This window comes from Perna viridis, chromosome 8, assembly GCF_037379345.1.
Source record: "Perna viridis isolate PV_CMFRI_1.1 ecotype Kerala chromosome 8, ASM3737934v1, whole genome shotgun sequence".
NCBI lineage: Eukaryota > Metazoa > Mollusca > Bivalvia > Mytilida > Mytilidae > Perna > Perna viridis.
Window position 1 is genome coordinate 34,247,190 of NC_142452.1, and position 27,962 is coordinate 34,275,151.

General features: G+C 32.6%; 1 protein-coding gene across 14 annotated transcripts; it reads right to left on the reverse strand.

The window, feature by feature from the left end:
- Window positions 1–56: 56 nt before the first annotated feature.
- On the reverse strand, window positions 57–27,959 carry LOC148610328 (uncharacterized). 14 transcript variants are annotated; one of them, XM_088542790.1, is made up of 14 exons: window positions 27,860–27,941; window positions 27,605–27,704; window positions 24,971–25,303; window positions 24,550–24,630; window positions 16,408–16,518; window positions 15,510–15,545; window positions 15,149–15,247; window positions 14,858–14,944; window positions 3,495–3,842; window positions 2,728–3,000; window positions 2,406–2,537; window positions 1,558–1,621; window positions 842–1,029; window positions 57–600 (listed from the first exon to the last, which is right to left on the reverse strand). In XM_088542790.1, coding segments are annotated over exons 2-12 (1,551 nt in total). In that variant the 5' UTR covers window positions 27,654–27,704; window positions 27,860–27,941; the 3' UTR covers window positions 57–600; window positions 842–1,029; window positions 1,558–1,619. The 14 variants fall into 14 exon arrangements, with proteins under 14 accessions (XP_088398916.1, XP_088398915.1, XP_088398920.1 ...); XM_088542789.1 differs by lacking the exon at window positions 842–1,029; XM_088542794.1 differs by lacking the exons at window positions 842–1,029; window positions 15,149–15,247 and having other exon boundaries at window positions 27,860–27,947.
- Between the last annotated feature and the right edge of the window lie 3 nt (window positions 27,960–27,962).

Below are 27,962 nucleotides of genomic sequence, written 5' to 3' on the forward strand. Positions count from 1 at the left end.
TCCATGGATAAGTCACTGCTATAAGGAGTATTAGTGCTGATGAACTACTACACGAATCAAAACCAATCAATCTTATTTGTAAAATATTTTGAATCAAGTCAAGACCATGTCAATGCCCCCTAGTCATTATATGTGAATAAATAATATCCATCTTGATTCACTCCACTTGACAAATTCGTCTTCCGTAGTCCAATGCTTGGTTAAATTGTTGATATATGTAGTGTTCCACTGTACTTTCAATATTAGATCTTCGAATCTTTTGGCCCTCGAATTACTCTTGAGGATAATATTGGTACTTGTAGCAAGTTTATTATACTACCAAAATAGGAACAAAAAGATAACAACACACTTCCAGTTGTTGTTATGAATATTATATATATTACATTAGTTCTGGACATGCTTTAGGGTATAACTTCCAAGTACGGATTAGCCGAATCGACTTGTTCAAGGTCTGATCCATGCAAGAACACCTCATTGTTTTCAATAAAAATATCTTGTATCTCTTCATATCCATTAGAGGTTGTGTTGACGCTTTCCAAATAACCTTCTAAGGGATAGCTATAAACATGACCAACAACTTCTGCTGATGCCTCATGATATCTATAAATATATAGTTTAAAAACCAAATATCAAAATGAAAATAACAACAAAAAAAAAAACAAAACAAACCAAACATTTTAAAAAAATCAAACAAAATTAAAAAGAGAAAAATCAAACCAAAAAAAAAAAAATAAATAAATAAAAAAAAAAAAATAAATAAATAAAAAAATAACAGGTGCTGGTCAGTCAACACACGTATATGTTTCATAATGTGTGAAATGTACATATTTCTAGATATTACCTCGAATTGGAGGATCAATGGTCCTAAATGGATCCTTTGTTGGATAAAATCAAATGTGTATATTGATAGTATCTGTTATCATATTTTTTATGTATAAGTTTCCATTTCAACAATGTATTTCCGACACTCCCAAATTAGGTCATTATTTCCTTTAATTGTCCATAAAACAAGATATCGCATGCACTGAGCTGTAATTATACAGAGTTACACAATAAATAACAATATCCACAAATCTCTTGCATTACTAGAGTGGAATATTTCTTAGCAGCGCAAACATATTTTTGAATTTGTGATAGGTTGTTATTAACGAATAGTATTACCTTGACGTTGTATTAAACTACACTTCTCCGTATCTTTTTCAATCTTATCATGTGGAGAAACATCAGAAATATTAAGAACCAAAACATATGCACTATGATATGAGAATGTGTGTATATATTATGTCCACTTAAATGTTATGATTTTAACCTGTACTTATTTCTGCATAAATTTGCATGTTACGTCATCGCGCTAAGAATCGTTTATGAACTATCACAAATTAAAATTCAATGTGTTTAGAAATGAAAGTCTTGTTATACTAAGGTGAAATGTGAGTACATATTGTTCTCCAGTTTTTGTGGTTTGATCAAACACTAAAACACAATTAAGGATTCAATTTGAAACCCGGAAATTACGGAGCAAATAAAAAGGAACCATGCACGACTATGTTAACTTACTCAGAATGTTCCCGTCGTTCGGGCTGAACGATTTCGTTTCTTTTATTCGTGAAATTAAAAAATTCTGAAATTAAAAAAATAAATCATAAATATACTTCGAGATCGTAGAGTTGCTCAAAGCCAAGATTTTACTTAACAAGAACTAAAATATCATAAACATGCATTATCTTATTCAGTACTCAATCATGATACTAATGATTGTGTGGATACATTATTCTGTACAAATAGTATAAAAAATACTCATTGCTTTGAAGGGTTGTTAATAGGGTCGTATTATATTTATTAAAAATTTTAGATACCATTTTCGTGTAATAGAAATTAAGAGCACTGTCATCAAAATATTCCAATGTCGTTGTAAACAATGTTAAACGTGTGTAAATTAATAGGACTTAATGAAAAACATTCGACCTTCATGTGTATTTGGTCGTTTGTATAAAGGCTTATACTTAAATTATTTTAGGGGACAAACGTGTTTTACATAGTTAAATAGGAGACAACCCCCAGACAACATATCATCCTGTAATCTGTCACTTAATTCATTTAATTTGTAAATATTTGCCTGAAAGTGTAAGGCCAGTAAAACAGGACAGATTGAGATGAAATTCTAATTGTCGCTAAGTCACTGCCTATAGATTTAGAAATATCGAGCCTTGATTCGAAGGGAAAAATTGATGGATAATAAACATAACGAAGGTTAAAAATGAAACAGGAACAAAATACAGGGATGCAAATGATGTAAATATACGCAAAATACTTTGTACTAGCAATACATTCTGTAGAAGGATGTTATATTCAAGCTACTTTGGCGACACCTGTTAATTATGTAACAATATATTTAGTAAACTTACAATATCCTTCTTTTAAAACTAATATAACATCTATTGCTCCAACTGTAATGACAAAAACTCCCAGGCTGGTTATAGCCAGTATAAAGTTGTCATAGTTAAATGAATATTTCGTATGCTCATCATTTTCTGAAACTGAAAGTCGAATAAACGTACATAATTTTATTGGAAAAATTTCTGCCTTGATGTGTCAAATGTTTATAAAAAAATTGATTGTTGATTTTATTATTGAACATTATGATATAAAAGAACAAAGGGATAATTAAGGAATAACCGATATAACATAAACAATGGGCTACCACACTACCAGCAAAAGTTAACCTACTTGTTTCATTGAAGACAAATGTCGTTGTTTTCTTTAAATATCTGTGCCGAAGTCTACATACACATGTCTTTCCAAGAATTTCATAGATGAAGTACATTTTTAACTTTATTTCTTTAGTTTTGTTCGTGCTTGACATGTTTCCAACCTCACCGAAAGGGCAGTCCCATTCTAGATAGACATTCAGCATAGTGTCAACAAAACATGATATTTCAAGATTTCTTCCTATCTTGAGGGGGTATCCATTTTCAACTTTGACGTATGGACCATCGACATCTGTACATTAATAACGTAATGAAAAATAATTAAATGAATTGTATTATTGTCTTTGAATAAGATTAACCTTGCCAATATAATCACCATTGAATAGCAATATCTCGCATGTATTTTTGAAAGTCTGAAAATTGCTTCCGCCGTGCCTATCTTTGTCCAAACATATTCATAATTTCTATTTATTCTTTTATTTATTCAATATGGAATACAAAAACAAAACGGCAAGAATTTGTCAGTCCAGAACAAGATTTATATCAATAACATAAAGCAATTTAAAAAGAAATAAGACGATAAAAACACAAAAACAAAAACAACAAAAATAAACAAAATAACTTACAAAAACATCAATAACAAGACACAACAAAAAAAATAAATAAATAAAAAAATAAATAAAAAGGAAGAAAAAAAAGTAGAAATACAGCCAAAACGGACAGCTTTCCGACATTAGTGTGAAAATACTACACATGTAATATTAACGCTTTGCAACCAGTACTTACTTATTACATTGATAACTTCTGTTTTCCTTACAAATGTGAGATCATTATCGCCAAAAGCCATGGAACAAGTTATTTCCACTTTACCAGGCTTTTTTGTTTTTATTTGAAGCTCATACTTGGTTCCAGTTTCGTCACAGCAACAGTAAGTAGGAGGACAATACATAGTGTAGGCGGCAGAAAAGCACCCATTATTTTTTCGTCTTAGCGAATCAAGTGTTTTACCATTAAACAAGAATTCAACGAGGCTGCTGTATGGCTGATTGTCAGTTGAGCACTTGGCCAATATTTTCTCCCCTTTTACAGCATACTCAGGAACGTGAAGTGTAATATTTTCGGCAATTGTAGTAACTGTAACATTCACATTCGTATTAAAAATAAAAATCGTTAAACGGAGAACGGGAGATTTACGCAATAAATAATTCGGTACAGATAGTTCCCATCATTTCAATGCTGCACAGTACCCTTTCAGTCAGGCCTTGAAATATTAGTAACAGACGAAATAGGACACTGTCAAAGATTTATAGTAAATGTGTCGGCTTTCTAGGTTCTTCAAAGTACCTTTCCGATTGTGTTTTGTATATTGTTAAGAGACTGATTTGTTGTGTTAAGGACTTGCCTGTTCAACTCCATAAGCAAGAAAGAACTTTCTTAATGAATTATTCATGTACAAGTACAAAAAATTTCTTATAGTAAGCAGTTCACCAACCAATCTTTAAGTATACTTTATGCGATACAAGGTACATGATGTGTATTTGTTTTCTATCAATAATGTCCTACTTTACTCTTTAACACATCTACCAAATTTAGATGTAGATGATGTACAGTTAAATACATCTCGGTAAATGGCGCACACTGGAAAAATCCATACTTAAATGTTTTCTTTGTGCCTTTTGTACGCCACACTTTTATGAGGCTAGATGTTTTTAAAGAAGCTCACACAATTTTTATCTGTTTTATATTTGTGAGCTTTCCCGTCTGTAAAAGATAGTTCATGTCACTTGTAACAAATAACATTTTAATTGGAATAGTCTTTATTATTATTAGCCTACTAAAACAAAGCCTGTGGTGTGTGAAGCATCCCTGGAAGAGACAGACAATATTGATCATATACATTACTGTTCATGCTTGTTTTGTTAACTTAACGTTTTCTTAAAACGTTTTTTTACGACAAACGCGTTCACCTTCCGTATTGTCAACTTTCCCTTCATCTATGAACTACAAAGACTTTGTACCGCGCTAGACTTCATACAATTAGGCTTCTGGAACAGGCTTATATTGTTTCAAGATTGAAGTCATCAATACAGAAGTTTTATGGTCGTCATCATGAACTCGTGGACCTTTCAGTGTATTCATCTGCTCAATTCGTTCAACATGTCATTGTTTTCCTTTCTCTTTCATCTATTCCGGACTTGATTTTTATGAGCAACTCGGCGCGTGTGTCTTGAAACGCATAGGACGCTGACCCTACGGATGCACCTGGTCAATGCTCCCAGTTGTTAGTGGAGTCCAAGTTGTTCATTATCTTTTGTTGCTTTATACGTACTATTTTGATTATTTAGTGTCCATCGCTGTGTGTGTCAATTTTCCCCATCTGGTCTTTGTCCCTGGATTACATTCTTTTGATTTCTACTTGAATATTGGCTCCTTTGATAACCCGTAACCATTTTTAAAGTATCTGATAGAAAAGTTATATTGTTATTTGAATTATTCATCGTTACGATCATGAATACTATGACAGTTTCAATGCGCCCATTTCCATTTCGAGAACAGTTTTATCTGGCAATCATGTCAAATCGTTTCATTCTTCAAAATACTAACACTAATGGCACGGAAAACAGAAGTTACTTGTTTTTAATTGTGCAAGAGTAACCATGTGAACCAAGATTCTAGAGAAAGTCAAAGATTGTAATCCAGGGACAAGACATGGAAAACATACATTGACAACAAAGAACATTAACTTAGGAAAATAATACATACAAAGCAACAAAAGTAAATGAGAAAATCGGACTCCACTAAAATCTAGGAACACGGACCAGGTGCATCGGTAGGAGAAACGTCCTTGCAAATCTTGTTAAAACTCTTAACAGCAAATTGATGTGGAAGGTTTGTGAGCTTGCAATGTTTTGTAGCGCCGTCGAGTTTCAAGTATACAATATATATTTCTTTCTGCTGTGTATCCAGTTGGAATACTTATCATAGGACAAAGACTATTGGCGGTAAATGATTACACAACAGCATTAGTACGCAAACCCCTAAAAAAGCCAAAGTACACATACTTGGCATCGTCAGCTTCTAGATATCACAGACTATCTTGTTGGTTAACCCATGATGTATTTCGTTAACGTTATATTCAAGACTTTTAGTATTGGCAGTAACAATACATTTTTATGATTCGTTCTTGTATTGTTATACCACACATGCATTTTTGTATCCTTTTGCATATGTTTTGTATATCTAGTGAAATGGTGTAGACAAATAAGAGCACCAATTCTTACCGAATATCAAGCAGATGACGATAAAACCTTCAATATATACACTCATCTCTAGTTCTCAACTCGTTTCTGCATCTCATGGAAATGATATGTCACATCAAGTGAAAATTCGGTTTTATATATATATATATTTATATAAAATATTAATTTATGAATTTGTAATTTGCAGGAAGTAATTGAACCAAGTTCCGTTTGAAACGCACAGGGAAGTGTTAGCTTTGATTCTACTTGAAATTGCTCGTATATGTAAACGCTCTTTGAAGCAATGTTAAACTATTGATTTTGAATAAACATAACTTACTATTAAAAGTATTGAATTTACAACAAGTAGAGTCCTGGCAAGAAGATTTAAACATGAATTCACATATACACAGAATGATAGGAAAAATATATTACTAAGTTGTTAACATCATTTACATGACAGTGTAAATATCGTTAAAAGAAAATTGGAAGCTGAAACAATGGGAAGATTGAAAATTGAAAGAAAAAAAAAATACGTACTACAAAAAACTAAGGCATTAGCAATATGAACTCCTACAAAAAAAACAGGTATTCTGGACGGGTGAGCATGTCATGCTCAGCCAGCGGCGTCCATCAAATTGCAAGTGAGTATAATCTGGTAATAGTCCAGCTATAACTACAATAATGATGCTCCCTGACAAGAGCAACAAAGAGTTCCCATCAAAAACAATTCACACTTCGGAAATGTCATTCATTTATCGCGATATCAATAAAGTAAGTGATTCGAAAATGAAGGACAATTATCCGACAAAGACTAATTAAATTAATATAATAAAAAAATCCACATAAAGCACAAGAAGAACATTTCATCTTGAGCTTAATGTAAAATAATGATAAATCATGCGAAAAAATGACATAGTATTCGAAGATTTCAAGAAAAATGAAATGTATCTTTGTGTAATTTTAACGTCATCCCATGATGGTAGTGTGATTAATTACTATAATGGGAAAACAGCGTAGTGTATCATATGGCATAGACAGCTTGACTTGTTTGGTGTCACTAATGTCAAAGGGGTTCACCGCTTCAGTTCGAAAGGGTCAAGTTCGGTCGGTTTTCAATTTGGTCGGAAGTGGAAAGTATTTGAAGATATCTTGTCTCATCTTTGAGATAATCTTTATATTTGTTAAACAAATAGTTATGATGACCGATAACCTTCTGTAGTGACTATATTAACAAAGGTTGAATCAATACCTACATACAAAGTTTATTTGATTAATGTGCTCAACAGAGAAAGTCCAAGCAAAAATCGACGGCAACGGATCAACTGTGAAATGTATACCTATACCCCTAGCGATGTTGTGATATTGCAATTAGGAAAAGGAAGTGTACCATGAGGAAGTCAAATTCATTACGTTTGTCATAAAGTCGATTTCAAACGCCCTGTATTATAACGAATCTAAAAAAAGGTATGGCCTACCAGCTTCTATTTGTTTGTGTAGTAGCCCTGTTAAGTCTGACTTCACATAGTGCAGGCGTGGATCAGCCAAGAATGTCACACAACTCGTTCCCATTGGAATTTGACAAAAATGTCGACATTAAATTCCGACACTTTAACAACACCAGACTTGGTGTACTTTTTGTTAGAATAAGTATATTTTTTCACAAAACAGACCTTTTCTCTACACCATACTTGATAAGCACATATTTTAGTCCCCTGTTTTGAATTACGCCACTTGTAGAGTGAGTTTTATCACGGTAATGCATTTGATTCCCTTAATAAAGGTTGTAAGGAGTTCTGAATGTGGTTTTGTCGTTCATTTGACAGACTAATCAATATTCATTTATCTATTTATAAGGACACTTGTGATAGTAAGGAGAGCTATATTATCATCACCTATAGAAATAGATGTTAACACAGACATGCAAGTGTTAGATATGTCTTCCTTGGGTAAAAACTAGTTTGAAATTAATTTTCGACTCAGTACTAAAGAAAATTAGGTTTTAAAAAAAAGAAAAGACTGGCAAATCTCAATGTATCTCCTTAAAATAACTCTATACCCATGTATTTATCGGATTTGAAGTAATATTTGCTATTCAAAAACAAGAGGCTCATAGGAACCTGAATCGCTTACATGGTTGAATTTTGCCTTTCAAATGCAATTAATTTAACAAGAAGTCCAAAACTGTTGCATGAAGAAGTCTGTGATTATAAGGATCATTTCAACAATTCAAAGTCATTTTCCCCTTTCAAGGGCAATAAATCCTACAAGGAGTCGTCTGACAACTTTTATCCCTGAAGAACTTTGTAGTCCTAATAATAAGGATTATTTCAGGAATTGAAAAAAATTGGCTAAGACTAACGGTTTTGGAGATATATGCGAAAAACTACTGTCTGACCTCTATGTTTTATTTTTAGTAACAGTGACCATGTTTTTGACGGACATAAATTACCAACTCATTTCTATGCAAGAAATTTCAAGCAACATTCATATCAAGTTTGGTTTCAATTGGTCAAGTAGTGTCTGAGAAGATTTTTTGAAAGACATAACATTAAAAATAGCAAAAATCGTTGGAAAAGGGCAATAACATGACCTAACTGATTAAAATCAAAATTTAATCAGAGATAGATCCCATCATGTTGAACATTTTTACCATGTCAGAATTTAACTAATCCTAACGGTTTTTGAGATATATACAAAAAACTACTGTCTGACCCCTATATTCTATTTTTAGTAACATGTTTTTCGACGAATCAAAAATCCCCACATCATTTCTATTCATGATAGCCTAAGAAACATTCTTAGCAAGTTTGGTTCCAATTGGTCAAGTAGTGTCAGAGGAGAAGAGTTTTGTGTAATTGTTAACGACGACGACGGACACCAAGTAATGGCAATAGCTCACATGGCCTTTGGCCAGGTCAGCTCAAAATAACATTGCATTTTATATACTTCCTTAAAATATAGTGTTATCGTGTAAACTAGCCGACATTTGCCATATGGTGTCCCATAAAAATGTCGAATATCTTACTGTATGTATAATTGATTCTTTTCAATATTGCAATGCTATAATAAGTATACATTTTGTTTTCAAATTAACTCAATATATTTTTAAACTCGAAACGTCTACATTTTTTTCTAAAACAGATAAAGGAAAGTTTTCTTTCTCACACATTTGAATTACAAACACTTCAAACTTTCCACACATGTCGTCCAAATTCTTGCATTTTCCAGAACTTTTGTCCGTCGCCCAAAGCTTTTGTTTAATCGGGTGGTGTTGCCTTGAAGATTTATGATACTCTAGACTACTCAAACACTGTTTGTTCTCTTGATAGTTATGTTAGCGTCTCATCTGTGTAAAGATATGAAATTAGTCTAAGGATATCGTGAGTTGTGCAAACCATATTTATTAGATTATTCGAAGCTTGTTCTTATTAAAAACTTATATTTATTAATGCTTTTGTAGCGAATTTGCTGTGCCTGAAGATAACTAAAATAAATAATCACCCAACGACAACAAATTAAAAAATTATAAGATGCACAACAACCTTGAAAATATATTAATTTATTTTGTCAATTCACTATTGCATTCTTACTACTATTTACACTCATTTCACTCGTTTGGAGAAACAATATAGTACAGGGCTACCTTAACACCATAACACCAATGGTTTCTTCATTATTTCTGCCAATGCTTTTGATGCGCTGTCATTATTATGCCTGGATTTAGTATTAACAAAGGTATTCCTCTTTGGATACATGGGAAACATTGTTTGACAATTGGCACAAAAACAAGACCGTTATGTAGTGGACACATTTTCAAGGACAACAACAAAACATTAACTTTTAAAGGTAAGGACAATTCAACAAAAGCTATTGAGAATATCATTCTTGTGATGTATTTATATTATATTTCATTTTTTCGGGAGTAATACAAACATACTTGTTTTATGCACATTGTGTTTTAAAACTTTAGACTTTAGTGATCTCAACATTTCTCTCAACATCTGAAAGCATGTAAGATTTCTTTTGATATAAAAACTAATCAAAGTGCACAAGTATCTTGAAATCAAGTTCGGTGACTTGTGGTTTTTTAAGTGAATATCCAGTGCATGACCATTAAACATTCTTTAAAAACGATTTCCTGAAACTATTATGGATTATCTACTTATGTAATAGTATTTATGAAAACCTTGCGTTGATTGAGTATATTTTATATCAATTAAAGTTTTCCTACTTCTATTATTTATTTGAAAGTAAAGTACTTTAAAATGCAGAATACTTCAAATCATTTTATTTTGTAGGAAAGGTAAAAAATGTCATACTTCGACATAACAAGCATGACTAATTTCTTTATAAACCGTTAAAAAGGTTTCGTCAATATTGTATTACAAATCCTCGTTTTGACAAAACTTTTTTCAATGACATTTCCTAATTTTTGTATTCTGATTTATATAATGTATTTTCGTTTGATTTTAAATCAGAAATATGAAATTTTATTTATTTTTCATTTGTTGACAGGTATCTCCCAATATGATAATATAACTAAAAAATAAATTAAGAGTAAACTCTTACTGCCCTCTTGCTTTTCAGTTATACGTTGCTATCTTCGTTTAAACCAACACAAATGTAACGTATGTAAGCTTGGCAAACATTTAAACAATATTCATCAAAGGTTTAAAAAATAACATGGATCTTTCAAAAAAGAGCGAAGGGAACGTAGTAGAAAGACCCAGTAGAATACAAATCTATGATCGAATGATAGAGTAATCAAGGGAACAATATTCCAACGGAAATCAAAAACACGCGATCGAGTGACAAAGAACAAATAGGGAAAACACGCACACAACACAGAACTAAAATAACCCAAATAATGCTTACAAAGAAACAAATGTATGGCTTATAGTTTTAATTGCAAAATTACAACCATAAAATACAAAAGTAAACCCAATTTTTCATTGTAAATTCTTAACATTCGAAAATCACCACGGGACAGTACAGACTGATAACCCCTTAATTCCTTCTTATGGACTAAAGTATTGTATACATATCATAAATCATAAGAATATTGTTAATTATTAATTCGTCTTACTAGATTGATACGTTTGTTTTAAATGCAATAATACATTTTTTCAGTTGATAATAACATTTTCAAATAGTTGTACTTCTGTTTATTCATTTGATAACTCATACACCTACACACACTTCTTTCAAGGTTTCCCACTAAAAAGGATGAAACGATATGCTTATATGGAATCAGTCTAGTGGAAAAATAGAGAAGATTTGTTTTATGCGGTTCTGAAAGGTCGGGATTGGACTAGAAATAATTTAGGAATCAATACTATATGTAGCTAAATTAACATAAAATGAAACGTTTTGTTCGTTTCTGTTGATTTCTATTCTGTTTTGATCTCTGCAAAGAGGGAAGAAGTGATAATGCTGATGACTAATCAATACATTGAATACTTAATATACGTGTAATTTATGTCTCATATGGTTATACATTTTATTTTGTTTTTGAATTTTTTCATTTAAATAGTAACTCAAGTAAGTTTCAGTTGAAGATGACGAATTTATTTCAAGGAAATTATATTTTTCATATTAAAAATAATTGATAATACAAATGTGCTTTTTTCATTGATCATTGGATTTTGGCATATATTCTCATATGAGTTTTAAGACTTTGCCAAGTATTCAGGATCTATTGTTTTCTATTAAAACATGGTGATTATGAATCATGTTTTTTTTTAATTATTTGCATTATATAAGGAGAATGGATATGGTGAATGTATTCAAAGAAACAACCCCGCCGGCATGAAAATTGCCAGATCAAGGCAACCTCTGGGTCTTCAATGAACGACGAAGAAACTCTTACACAAATAGGCAGGCTTCAGCTGTCCTCAAAAACAACATATTACGTAGGTACAGCGAAATACTTACCGTTATATACTCCAGCAACATGAAGTAAACTGAAAATGAAATCGAAACAGAGGCCAGGAATTCCTTACATGGGATTAGAAATTTGCATCATAATCTGTTAACCAAGAAAGAAATTCTAGTTCGAGAAATAAAAAAAAAAAAAAATGAAAAATCCGAAATTGACCTTTTGATATGGAATTTCATAAAAATAGAAGATTCCAAAGCTCCTTGTGGTAAATTCTTAAGTTAAAGTTCATAGCTATAAAGAAATACGTAAAAATAACTTTTGTAACGGAGTTACATTGGCATGTTTATTTTTGAGAGTCAATCATGTTGTGTCGGAAGAATGATTTAATCGTTAAAATTTTATCAAAATGACTGATTAAATAGGTAATCTTATATCATAGTATATATGTTTGTATACATTTTTTGCGATTTATGGTCATAGATAAACACATTAGGCGGCATTACAAAGAAACAAAACCATCTAATTGCATAATTGCAAAATTAATAATCCTGAAAATTCCTATTTAAACAAGACCTTTAAGAAATACTATATTACAATACTTCACATTACAGCTTGACATTCTAGTTCAATAATGAAACCTGCTGATTTCTATGCTCATTTTTATTATATAAGCAAAAGTCAAATATGCTATTAATATGTTATGGGCATAACGTTTTGTAGGTTTCAACTGGTCTGGAGCTGGTATATTAGTTTACTGCTAGTAGTTCTTTGTTTTGTGCATTTGTGTAATGTATAATCAGTTTCCTTATTTTTTCTTTTAACAAGGGACTAAGACCTTTTAAACTGATTTTAGGCGTGTTCACAGTGGCCAGATTTAAAAGGGAGAGTATTGTAATTATGTTTAAGTGCTTTAACTCTGCCTCATTTGTTTCATCTGTCCCAATTCAGGAAGAGTAATCACGAGTACCAAGGTTATAGCGGTAATCAAAAGAATGTAATCCAGGGACAAAGACCAGACATGGAAAACAGTCATACACAACAAGGAACATAAAGTAACTAAAATCATACATGCAAAGTAACAAAAGAAATTCAGTACCTCGGACTCCACAAAAAGCCGGGACCATGGACCAGGTGCACCGGTAGGGTAAGCGTCCTCTGCTTTTCTAGAAACACCCGCCGAGTTGCTCATAAAAACTCAAGTCCGGGGTAGACAAACGAGGAAAACTATGACCCATTGAATAAATCAGTTTTCATGGTACAGATGGATACACCATAACGATCCACGAGTTCATGATGACGACCACAAAACTTCTGTAGTGATGACTTCAATCTTGTAGCAACATAACCCTGTTCCATAAGCCTAAGTTCTAGCGCGATACAATTTATGGTCTCTGTATATATATAGTTTCGTTTTCACTTTCAGTTTTTACTTTTATGTTGCTGGAGTAAATTGGGTAACTTTTTCGCTGTACCTAAGTGTAATGTTTTGTTTTTGGACCAGCTGCAGCCTATCATATGGTGTGAGTATTTTCCTCGGCAATCGTTTAAAACCAATGGGTGGCCTTGAGGTGACATTTTTCATCCCGGTAGGGTTGTTGTCTCTTTGACATATTCACCATATCCATGATTTAAACTTTTGTCCACATGAATAAAGATGATTATAAGGTTAACACTTAATTTCCGTTTCACCGTCTTCTTCTGAGTTTCCATCTCCATTTGAATTGTTTAAATCTAAATTATTAATGAATTGAAGATGTATTGAGTTCAGCACATTCAGATATAAAATATTTCATTAAATGTTTGAAACAGATAACATTTGTGTTTAAAGGACAGTTACTCAAACGCTTAAAACTGATTGAAGATAATGAAAAAAATTGTAATCACAATAATGGGCTTTGAATTATATCAAATTCAGTTCTGAAAATAGTATTGCATAAATCAGTATAGATATTGATATTAAGTAAAACTTATGCTGTTTATTTATACCAAAAAAAAAGAAAAAAAAAAAAAAAAAAAAAAAAAAAAAAAAAAAAAAAAAATAAAAACACGAAAACCTCAGTAAAAATGAAGCCAAAATGTATATATTTGGTGAAAAACATTTGATTTCATATTTTTATTTTAAGGAGAAAGTTTCATAGAAGTGGCACTTTTTGAACTTATTTCAACATGTTAATGTAATATCAACTCGGTCTGCAGTTTTTTTAACCACAAAAAGCCTATGTCTTTTCTGTGGGTAAACTAAATTCACTATTAAATAACAGGGCCTTGGTCTGGTTTAGATGAATCTCCCCCTTTGAGTATGATACAAGATACGATATAACCAGCGGTCACATTGCAGATATGAGAAATTTGGATGCCCCAAATCCTGCATTAACTCTCAAGCAAATGTCTTCTGAATGACTATTGTAGTTTATGGTATTACCAACATTATATAACATTGAAATAGTGAGATATGTAGTCGACGCAAACCATTGAAGCAGTACTGCATGAATTATAATAATCACCGATTATACTATTGTATCATATATTTAGAAAACAATATACCTCATTTAGTATAGTTATAGTATAGTTAGAGTATATGATATTATGAACATGACATGTCAAAATCTGTATCATATGCCGGTGAACCTTGGCGTGATATAGGAGACCCGGATTGATACCACATGTGATGCAGATTTTGACATATAATATTCAGTCTATATAACATTAAATGATATGACAAACAATATCACTGCAATAGCATGGTATGAGGCCTACGAAAATAGACCAAATTACTATTTACACCATAACGTCCTACCTGACTGATAAAACCTGAAAACCTAGAATGGATATATCTTGTCATATGCTTACAAATGCAAGACTAGAGAGAATAGTATAACTGCTTAGGATTAAATTTCAAGTTTTCTATTAGCGCCCCAATATTAGTACGCCACCTACCTTTGATGGTGTATGATCTTATTAATAGCAAGCATTTTGAAGAATTGCAATAATTGTAAAGATAAAATATTACAAATGTATTTGCTTACCTCGAATTTCAAAGTGAATCATCCTTTCAAATGGAAATCCAGATACTAATCCACAGAACCACCCTGCAATCACCATATAGTAACGTCCTGACCAAAACAAAGAAGGTGGTACTAATTTCAACATCAACATACTAGAAACTAAATGCCTAGCTTCAATCAAACAATCGAATATTTATTTTATTAATGAAATCTAAACCACAAAAAACGAAATTTATATGTAGCAATGAATGAATATAAACTGCTAGTACATGGACTTGGCTTTATGGAAATAAATGCGAAAAATTAACTTACTTTCACACTTATCTTCACTAATCGTAAAGTACACTGTCAGGCATATCAATAGGTTCATAGAAATTGTTGTTACTAATGCAATTATGATAACCTTTAAACCTATGAAATATCAAAATACAATTATTTTTACCTTGTTATTTGATGCTAATGCTGTTAAGAGATTACTTATTGAAACAAGTGTAAAGCATATCGATTTGCAATATATGTAGTTGGTATTTTTGTATTTTATAAGAATAAGATACCAAAGAAACAATAATAATTGGATCAAAACTGTGTAAACAAAAAACACCAACTAAATTTTTTTCAACACACACATATAAATATGTTATAGAACAAAACAACTTCGACTATTTGAACGTACCTTTGGTCGACTGACAAAGCTTGTAAGAACTAGCAACTGAAAGGAAATTTGAACCAACGTATATTTTCATCCTTATATATGTCTCAATCGTTTCGAACATGCCAGTTCTACATCAGATATTGATCGAGATATATATATATACAAGTTGCAAAACCGAGTAACAATCGGTAAAGGTAAAAACTACCACCACATCTGGTCGACTTGTAACATTTTTCTGTTTTTTTTTAAAGTTTATTTTCATATGCATGATTATTTGTCTTCGTGTTCTTTTGTGTCTTTTGTTCTAAACAGCCTTGTTTATCTATGATTTTATTTGACAAATATGAATACTATAGTACAAATGGAAATCTAGAAAGATTCTGAATCCACTTAGGACAAATGGAATCTGATTTTGTCTAGTAGAAATGTTGAATTCAAATTTGTACTGCATGTAGGTTAAATCAAACTAGGATTCCAATAGCTGTTAGCATCATTTTTGTACATACACTAGAAAGTCTTTTGGCTCCTCATTATTAAATAAATAAATAAATAAAAAAAAACATTGTAGTATACAACAAAAAAAATATTTAACACTGTGTTAAGCGTACTAAGAGTAATAAGCACGGCGGTTAACCAAGGTTATAGCGGTAATCAAAAGAATGTAATCCAGGGACAAAGACCAGTCATGGAAAACTTTCATACACAACAAAGAACATAAAGTAACTAAAATCATACATACAAAGTAAAAAAGCATATGAACAACTCGGACTCCACTAAAAACTGGGAGCATGGACCAGGTGCACCGGTAGGGTAAGCGTCCTTTGCTTTTTCAGAAACATTGGCCGAGTTGTTCATAAAAAGCCGTGTCCGGGGTAGAATAAGTATGTTTTAAAAATGTTATTTAATATAGAAACAATACCTTTTTTTTGTTTCATGTAACATCTTTGCACAAATATTCCACAGACCATTCCTAGTATATATGCAATTACGCCATACACAAAGATGTCTACTAAACACATCCAATTTCTCTCTACACGAAAAAAACTTTATGTAAATAACAAGGCAAATCAAATATTGTATACATAAATTATCGTTCAGTAATAGGTGATTAAAATTAAATTCCTCAGTTTAGTTTAAACATATTTTATTTGCATATAAACAAAAGGGATTGAACAAAAGTGAATCACACTTACGAAGTTCTCTCCTAAATACAATATAATATACAGTAACAAAATGACATTGAGCATGCATCAACTGTGTATACTTATAATAATCAGTTAAATTTAAAGATAGAAAATAAAGAGAAAGAAATGGAAAAGAATTTAAAAAAAAAAAAAAAAAAAAAAAAATTGACAGAAAAGTAGTGGTGATGATGATAGTGATGATGGTGGTAGGAGAGTGGGTACACAAAGTAATATCTTACAAGTTATTAGACAACAGAAAATCTCTCAGAATCTTTGATAAAGGCTAGAACGTGCTTCAATAAACTTATGTTTTGATCATATGTTAATTCCAAACTACCACGTGTAAGAAGTTCAACATCTATTGTTAAAGTATCAGGAATCCAGTTAATATGGTTTAAAAGGCGTGCTCTTATTTCATCATATAACGGACAATGAAAAAAGAAGTGATTAACATCTTCCATTCTTCCGCATCTACAAAAAGGTGCATCCACTATATTCATTCTGTGCAAGTCATGCTTTAAGGAAGATACAGAATGTCTTATCTGGGTCAGAATAATATTTAGTTTCCGTGGACCAAAAGAAAAATGCTTTGGAACTTGCAAGATATTTGTATTACTTTTAAAAGCGGGCTTGAACTTAGAAATTGAATCTAGTTCTCTCGTGCAGATATCGAGTTTATTCCATTCTTTAATTGTAGAAGGAAAAAACGACTCGCTTGTCACAGATAGTCTACAAAAAGGCTGCATAATGTCATTTCCATTTCTAAGTGGGTAATTTGTAAGTGACTGGATTTTAGGTGGAATTAGATCGCATAGGTATGCAGGTGCATTTTTATGTTCGATATTATACATCATGTTTAACTTTCTCCTATTACGTCTCACTTCTAATTTTTCCCAACCAGTTTCTCCGTAGAGTTTTTCTGAGTTGGTGAAGATAGGTAAACCTGTCACTATTCTAGCAGCTTCCAATTGAAGTCTTTCTAATTTAGACGAAAGACAAACCCCACAATTATCTCAGACTTCAGGAGCATATTCTAGTATGGGTCTAATGTAAACTAAGTATAATTTCTCTAATGTATTACGGTTAAGTTGGTATTTTAGCTTTCGCAAGATATTCAAGTGTTTTTTAACACTAGTTACAACGTTTTCAATGTGATCGTTCCATTTAGCATTGCAACTAAATGTAACACCAAGATGTTTGTGACAATCTGTGATTGGAACGCTTGTACCGTTTAAGGAGAAATTAAAATCAGGCTTTTCGATGTTTGAAAATACCATAATCTCAGTTTTATCCGGATTAAATGACATAAGCCATTTGTTTGACCATTTGTCCAGTTCCACCAAATCATGACTGATAACAGAAAATATCTGCTCTCTATCAGAGTCAGAGTAACTGAAAGAAGTGTCATCTGCATACAGTCTGCACAGAGATGTCAAATTCCCTGCAATATCGTTTATGTATATTATAAAAAGGAGAGGACCGAGGACCGAGCCTTGAGGAACTCCAGCCGACAGAGAGCAGCTGTTAGAGGATGATGTGTTTAGAATCACCTTTTGACGTCTACCTAATAAATAACTTTTAAACCAGTTAACAAGATTTCCTGATATACCATACGAATCTAGCTTACACATAAGACCTTTATGCCAGACTTTATCAAAAGCTTTGGAAAAATCGCAAAAAACAAAACAGTTAATTTCTTTTTTCTCAAGTGAATTTAGGATGTTACTATAAATTTCAAGTAGTTGGTGGACAGTCGAATGTTTTGGAAGAAAACCAGATTGATATTTGTAGATGAGATTGTTGCTGTGAAGATGGTTGTACACATATTTGAAAATTATTCTTTCCATTACTTTTCCAACACAACTTATTAATGATATGGGTCTATAATTGGATGGTAAAGATGTATCACCCTTCTTGAAGAGGGCAGTCACATTTGCCAATTTCCAACTAGTAGGAAATTTGCATTGCTGAATAGATTTATTAAAAATTTTCTGCAATGGGAGAGCGATTTTATCAGGACACAGCTGAAGCATTTTATGACTGATAACATCGGGTCCAGATGCTTTATTTGGTTTTAGAACCTTAATAATATCAATAATTTCAGACTCTTCTATATGTACGTCCGATAATTTATGATTTGTTCGGTTTTGAAATTCCGGGACTTGATGATTTTCTTCATCCAATTTAGTGATTGAACAGAAATATTTATTTAGTAATGCACACTTCTCGTCATCTGCATATGCTATATCATTTAAATCCTGATCGTTTATAATATTCTGAAGTGGGGGTATAGAGTTGGAACCTTTGTTTGACTTTATCAACATTTTCATTATTTTCCAGTACGCTTTGGGGTTGTTAACATTTTCTAAAATGAAATTGTCCAAATTACTTTCGAATTTTTCTTTTGCTGATTTTTTAAGATTATTAACTCTATTTCTCTGCCTCTTGTACTTAAGAATGTCATCGTTGGTTTTTGATTTTAATGCCCTTTTCCGTAAACGGTCACGTTTTCTTATTTCCCTTCTTAATTCGTTATTAAACCACGATTTGTCATTTCGTCTGATGGTAACTTCCCTAGTTGGAATGGACCTCCCCGCGACGGCCAGAAATGTTTCTGTAAATATATCAGTCATTTGATCTACATCTGGACCGTCGGGAAGGAGGGCATTCCAATCCAGAGCCTGTAAATCAGCTGAAAACTTTTCTTTATTCGTTTTATCATACAACCAAATATGTCTTTTAAAGGCTACGGATTCTTTATGTGGGCACAGTAGGTATACTACAGCTGCATCGTGGTCCGATATTGATCTCGGAACATCAAAAACATCAGAAAAGCTGTACGACAATGTATCACTAATAAGTATAGGGTCTAACAAAGATCTACGTTGGTCAGTTACTCTTGTTGCTTTCTTGATCACATTAGTGAGATTAAACAAATTCATTGTGTCGAGAAGTCTATTATTTTCTCTGACAAGTAAATCCGTATTTAAATCTCCACAGATCACTAAACCGTGACTGTATAGGTAACTTGTACCTATCGAGTGGTTCAAGCGCGTGTAAAATTCCGAATCTGTACCTGATGGACGATAAACATTACATAATAGAAATTTTTGACCATTTGTACTAATTTCGACCCAGATAGTTTCATCAACATCATTTTCCAACATATTCATTCGTTTTACATGGATATTTTCCTTGGTTAATATCAAGATACCGCCACCGAAAGCATTTCTATCTTTTCGATGAATGGATTTAGAAAATGATTCTAAATGGATTTCTTCGTCCTTAATGTTTGGATCTAAGTGTGTTTCTGTGATGGCAATAATATTAAAATCTTCACAAAACAAGTTTAAGAAATTAAGTTTGTTTCTGATACTTCGGATATTGATGTTACATATCGATAGTGAGTTGTCGGTGACCGATGACCTAGTAGATGATCCTGGACCAGGGTTCATCTCTATGTTACCGACGATCAAAATAAAATGGAGTACAAAAAGCAGAACAACAATGTCAATATTATGATTAACTGACTGCAGGATGGACAGATTGACGACGAGAAATGTACATTTTAGATTAATACACAACAATTCAAAGAACGTGGATTTTGACGGTTTTAGTGGCCCAGATTTGACAAATCTTCTGTTGTTGAATATACCAATGGCTGCCCTGTAAGTACTAAGGTCACTACCCATCATCTAATACAGGGACAGATATAAGGTAAGTTACCACAGTACAGCCATGGTTATAAAGTGTAACCCGTATCAAATCATCATCACCAAGAGAAAAGATAAACAGATATAAAAATGTACAAAGAGAAACAATATAAAACACAAGATATGGAGACATATACAGGTAAAAGACAAATATCATTTCATTGGGGAATTTAGGGATCATTTTGAGAGATTTCCACGAACACAGAAATGCATTAAAATATGGTAAATCATAAAAGCTGAAAATTTGTATAACTACATGTACTTGTATTTAGTAAATTTAGATATAAAACATCATTCTAAATAATTGCAGAGATATATCCATCACAATGCACATCGTACCCATTGTATGGTTTTGTCAGGATTGACAGATCCGCAGAACTGCAACAGCAGAGGTCTAGGACATGTGTTACAGTTCTTCAGGCCTAGCAGCAATCCAAAATCAAAACAAAGTACAAAATACATTACGATGGAAAATACATAAACTACAATATAAAATATATTTTAGAATAATTCTGAACACGGACTACAGTAACTACAAAACACAAACAAAATGAATTATTCGGGTATCATGAGTAATTTTGAATGCAATACCATGATATTTTGAATTCAAATGACATTATATTTCATTCATACACATCAAGCAGCATTTGTTTTGATTTTAAATAGCAGAAATGAATGATATACACTTGGTACTTATTATATACAATATATTAAATAACTACTGTTTTTTTAACAGTGTCTACAAGCAAGATATTGGTATTAAGATTATAAAACCTGGTTAATGAAATTATTCCAAAACGAAATCAACTACTTTTTGATTCGCCGGAAAAGAATTAACTCTTGAAATCGTTTTTATAATTAATCATCAAGTCCAGAGAATTTATGAAGTTGTCGAGGAAAAACAATGAGAAAATGAACATCTTTTAATCACACATGTGAAATTTTCTAGTCAAGGTAAGTGGTCTATTCTAAATTTAGCAACAGGAAAAACCCTATGGTGGAACAGGTGAGTATCAATAACCAGGTAACAATAACAATGAAAGATCACATGTTTCACTTTGACGTGGATATTTTTGAACCCAATACACAGTTCTAATATTATAACATAAAGAGTACACAGACAAAGAAAGTATTTGGTTGACAGTTATGAATTGTTAATTTGGCAAAAGTTTATTAAGTTTCTACAAATTTTTTGTTTATAATACCTAAGTTATTCTACACCATCATTGCTATTCTGGTCATCATTCCAGACACTTTATGACGGTGGTTGCTCCCGGATCCTTCGCTCTAGGTTGGAGATATCGTCATGACAATTTACAATAAGCTTTGTACTATCTTTTGTACGCTTGACAAATATTCTGCCATTGAAGGTCCAGTAGGCCTCTATCTGATTGTCATTTTTAAGCTTGGCAATCCTCTTGACTAGACTTGTTCTGAACTGCGTCAAATTTTCAGAAATGAATGTACTGTTAGAGTCATTTTTCAGTGCTTTTTTATTGGAGTACACCAGATGCCTAGTCCTATAGGATATGAATCTGACAATCACCTGCGATTTACCATTGCGCACTTTACCGATGACGTGTGTCCGACCTATGTCCTGAAGTTGGATGTTCAGCTTCATTTTCTGGTTGCATATATCTAATATGAGTTGGTCGGTATTTACTGGATGTGCGATTTTTCCGTCATCACCAATGGGCACGGGTACATTGTGAAAGCGGAGGCTTGTTCTACGGGAATACTGTTCTTGGTTTTCCAATCTATATTCCAAGTCAGCTATTTTCTGATACAAAGCATCAATGTCCCTTTCGCACTCCTTGACAGCAGTAATACTCTCCCTTGTGACCCTTTCAAGATGGGAGATTTCTATAAACTGCTTGCAAATTTTAGTCTCATTGTGTTTAATATCCGCGCTTTGTTTCGCTAGTTCTTCTCGCAGTGATTTTGTTTCTGCTTGTACCCGTTCATTTACTTGTTGCTCAATCATGGTTGATAATGACTGGCCGATTTTACTGGCTAACACAGGGATGATAGAGTCAAGCACCTCGGGACTAGATAATAATAAATTCCTCATTCGAGATTGTACAAGTGTGCTTTTTCAAATCGCCAGATTTTTTATCACTGGAATAGAATGGGAACAAGTAATATAGAACGAGCTTGAAATCACAAAAAATGTATGTGTAAATGTAAACTCTATTATGTTCATATAAGTTACACTAAACGTTTCGTGCTCAGTTAAATAAGTAGTAACTGAAGATCAAATACCACAGCGCTACACAATGAAAATAAAGCATATTTTTCTTTTGGTAGTGGTTTAAGATTATAATATGATTCCACTTGAACGCGTCTCAAATCAATGATTTCCATGCGAAAAAGATGAAAACAACATTTTTGTTGTAGGACACTTACATTTAAAAGTTTCATATTGATCAAGGCGAAACTTTTTCCAAATGGATTTCAACAATTAGCAATATTTCCTTCTTTATATATTTATACTTAAAATGTAAATATTTTTGGGGATGCGGTTGAGTTAGAGGTTAAAAAATGAATGCTGCACGAAATGTTTAAAAGACATCTGTTTGAACAGCTAATGTTACAAAGATGCATATGACAGTTGGAAAATCTTAGTATTAAATTCCTTCATGATACATGTACTAATGAGCTTAATACTTTAGACCATTGAGAGGAAATGCTGATAAAGTGAAAAAAAGGCCTAGCTTATTAACCATCTTAACATATTTTACAAAATACTCCATGAGTGGTTTACAATTTGGTTTCAAACTGAAATACTCTTGGTTCACGAATACCTATACAAGGGTGATTTAAAAACAAATTTAAAGATAAAGTAAAAGTTACGAGGAAACAAATCTCGAAAAAAAAACTAATTGAGGCCGATCATCAGGACCGTTCTAGACCCTTCCTTCCCAGCATTTCGTGTACCACCAACTGCTGTAAGACAAGAAACTACTGAATTCAAGCTCAAAAAACGTCATTCCACCTAATAATTTAGTGAATGATAATACAGACAAAGACGACTACAATGTCAGTAACTCGAATATTGATAACTCAAATTATTTGCTTGCTAATATTAAATCAGTTTTTAAAATTGTCCCCCAGTGAATGTTATCTGACTTGTTTTAAATTTGAACATGAATAATATTTCGATAAATGTATACCAATAAGAGCGTCTATTATTCGTTTTTGAAACCTTTTCTACAATTTTACATTGATACATTGAAGGAGCGGCAAATAATAAGTGTATCTCACATTATCTCGATGAGTTGCTGTTTGTTATTCAACTCTTGATATATTTGTTAATCGATTTAAGCCATGAGGGATTACCGACGATAAACTGTTTATCCTACTTAAAAACTGGTCTATCGAATTAGATACAAAGGATATAGTTGTGATATTACTTCAAGACAAAATGATGTTTTTTTAACAGAATCAAAAATCAAGTTCGACAGTTACATTTAAAGAGCTAAAGTCATTAATTGGCAAGTTTGATTTTGTCTGCCAGATCAATGCTTCGTGGTGGGCTTTCTGTAGAAAACTAATTAATTGCATTTGCAATTTAATAACTTCACAGCACAAAGCAAGGGTTACGAAAAATATATGTCAATAGCAAATGGGCAAATTGTCGATGGCATTCACTGGTACCAATGATACACAGACTTGCCAAAAATAAAATTAAAAGGTACATAGTGTTGTCAGGTCAGTTCTCAAAAACATTTGCAATCACAGGAGACCAATATACTCAAATATATAGTCAGTTATCTATAGTATAAATTCAGAATTGGTTATTAATCACATATTTAATCTTGATATATTCATTTTTTGTATATTTGATAAAACCGGGTTTACATGTACGTTATGATTACAGACCTATAACTTTATCAGTCGGGAGGAACAACTACATATCTGCCCGGGGTTGATAACCGTGTTTGTGAGTAAACATGCGCATTCCTATACCGTTGAAGTTGAACTTCGAATTGCAGTACAAATAAAAGTGTAATCTAAGTACACAACGATGCAAATAATTACCCTTTTACGTAAAAGGAAAAATAGATAACGCGATTTGGAGGCTGAGAAAACAAAACTTAGCATTTTTTTGCATGTATTCTTTAATTTCGAGTCCTTGATAAAAGATATAGTTAGAATAGTTACCCTTAGATTTAGAATAACCACTGTCACACTTTCTAGTTTCATTACCAGGGTCATGTTCATTGTTTATTGTATTCATAATTGCTGAATAAAAGAAGAAAATATTTGAATTTTACACTAAATTCTTGCAAATCATTTTCATTACATCTGGTTGACATGGTAATGTGCACAATGAAGGCAAGTTCACTTGTTTACGTAGGGTTTGTATATTCTTTAATATTCAATTGAATATTATCATAAGCAAAATTGCGACACAAAATATTGTTGTAGGTAGTCATATTGTGTACTAAAAACAATATACCTTATTATTATGAGAGAAAATGGTTTGTCATCATGAAATGAGAAAAAAGCATCTTTTTACTGTTTATTTTTCATTAATTTAATTTAATATTTAGAATAACTAATCATATACATTAATACATACTATTTTGTCCTAAAACAGTCACCTCAATATATTCAGTATCTGAATTAAGTCCATGAAGACATGTCCAGTTTCCATTTATATGCCATTGCGTGTCCGTTTTATTTAAGGAAAATATTATTGCATTCTCCGAATGTTTTTGTTCAGCCATTCCTCCTTCTATCCGTGATTTGCAGGAATGGGTAGGATATGGGGGAACACAATGAGATACAATAGCTTTATTCTGATCTTTGATTAAAACCTGGAATTTAAGATTCGTTATTTGACAGGTTAAACTGAAAACCTGCCTCGTTACTTTCCATCTTATGCATATTGCAGGATTACATCCCACTGCCCCTGAAAAAAAAAAGGAACCTTTAAACGTGTTTGTTTGGATTGATTGATTGATGGGGTTTAACGCCCGAACAGCAATATTTCAGCTTCATCCAGGCAATGAACATGAACTGAATGATAAAATGAAAATAAAATGATGATGAAACGAAAAATGGGATGGGACAAAAGGATAAAAGGGTCGGCAAGTTCTGATTGCCACTGTAAATAGGGAGATGTGGGAAGGATATTAGCATCCTGTGACGGAGCCCAATAGTTCCTACTCCGATATAATACCACATAATGGTTGTTTAACGTGCGAAGAACGTGGCCCAATACGTTGCATCACTATGGTCAGCTGTCAGGCCTTCCGTATTATGGCCTGACAACCCCGGCATGTAACATTCCAGGGGTACCCATTCCACCACCTGGAGCACACAACCAAGTTGCTCTGTAGGCAGGGCACCCTGGCCATCGGCCGGGGTTCTGAGAACTATTTAGTGGCCTTTTACGACAAGCTTAATGCTGCTGTAGGCCTATCTGGACGCCCACGGGCGTGTTTGTTTGGAAATTATACAGTTAATTTCTCGTCAATATTATGGAAACGCACATTATAATCCAAGGTAGTTTTATCAGAGGTAGACGTAGACAATAATAGCAGAGATAAGATCTATATTATCACTACATTCTCGAAAGAAGAACTAGTGGAAAACCATAAATTTATGATATGCTCTTTTGGTCTCTCTACCAAAGACGATGCCTTCGATTTACCGTCTATGTAATGGATTCCTAAACGCCAAAGGAATCCATAAAAAAAAACATGTTATTAAGCGGGATCTGCAAAATGTACCACCAAACCTTTTTCAAAACTTCCAACTTCTATACTCATAGCTGTCAAAGAGGATCTCCAGTCTTACAACAACACTTGTTACGCCCATAGTGGCATTAATTCAATGTGGATCTTGGAAAATTCAAAAGATCTTTTGGAGACCCTCAATTCAAGATTATTATCAAAATATAACAGGATTAAAACCTACGATTTTTAACAATGTACACTTCTATTTCCAATAGCCAGTTTGAATCCCGACTAAAAAGCATTATACATCGCTGTTTCCCCATAAACGATGGTACACCTAGATACAAATATATAGTTCTCGGCAGAGATTCCTGATACTTTGTAAAACAAATCAAAATCATCTTCCAAATATTCAGAAAAATATACTTTCAAAATGCTGGCATTTGGTGGACGCGTTTTTCAACAAACGATCGGCATTCTGTTGGGAACAAGTTGTGCTCCTCTACTTGCTGACCTATTCCTTTACTCTTATGAACTGATGCAAAAGAAAGAATATCGTTTAACTAGATCCTTTAATCTCAGTTTCCGCTATATAGATGACGTGTTATCGTTAAACAATCCTCGTTTTGGGGATTTGATACATCGCATCTACCTCAAAGAACGAGATAAAGGATAGCCTCATATTTTGATATACACTTAGTGATTGATGGTAAAGGAAAACTAATGACCAAACTTTACGACAAACGTGACGACTTTACATTCAGAATTGTCAACTTTCCCTTTCATCTTTGGCAACATCTCTTCAGCGCCTGCGCATGCAGTATTGATATCACAACTCATACGTTATGTCAGAGCTTGCCGTAACTATGCAGACATTTTGTATCGCGCTAGACGTCTTACATGTAGGCTTCTGGAACAGGGTTATGCTGCTACAAGTTTGAAGTCGTCACTACAGAAGTGTCATAGTCGTCATCATGAACTCGTTCATCCTTACGTTGTATACATCTGTACCATGAAAATTGATTTTTCAAAGTTTCATAGCTTTTTTATGGAGTCCGATTTGCTCATTTACTATTATTACTTTGTCTGTATTTTTTTTAGGTTGCTTTGTATTCTTTGTTGTTTTGATTTCCGCTAGAATATTGGTTCCCTTGATTACTTTTTATTTGTAATGGCCGATCAACGAACTTTTTTTTCTTTCCCAGTTTTCATTTGAATAGTCAACGATATGATAGAAGTATGAAAAACTTGTTAATTTGGAATATCTCAAAATTTTAATTTAAGAGAGAGAAAAAAATCAGTGACAGTGTTATTTTCAGTAAATTTGCAGGAAGTCAAAATAGAATCCTTAAGGTTTGCCGAACGTTTTTTTCTATGGGATTAATTGTATCCAATTATATCTTGTAGCTATAAATTTATAAAGAAGTTAAAATATTTTGCGTCAATATTTGGTAGAAAGGCAAGAGCTAGCTGGCAATCCTCTTACAAATGCAAAACATGATTATATTGATTTCAATAAATATGTACCTCACCTTGAAGAAAACAAAACAACCCTGAGATCGAGATAAGTTTCAATATCATTATAGCTGTATTTATGGTTAACAGGTATAAGCTGGTTTGAACAGGAAACTACTGCAAAAACGAAAGTCAATTAAGATGAATTTTCATTCCGGTTGATATAAGTTTGTTAAAGACATTTGTTTGAACAGACAAAGCAATGAATCGTACCGCCTTTATTTCTAAATTCTAAACATCTAACTAAAAAAAACGAATTATTATCAATTTACCTGGTAATATAAATATGATATTCAGTTTTTAAAGATATCTTTTCTACTAGATTATTGCGCATGTGCACGAATTTCGTTCCTGGTTGACAAAATGGCAACCGTT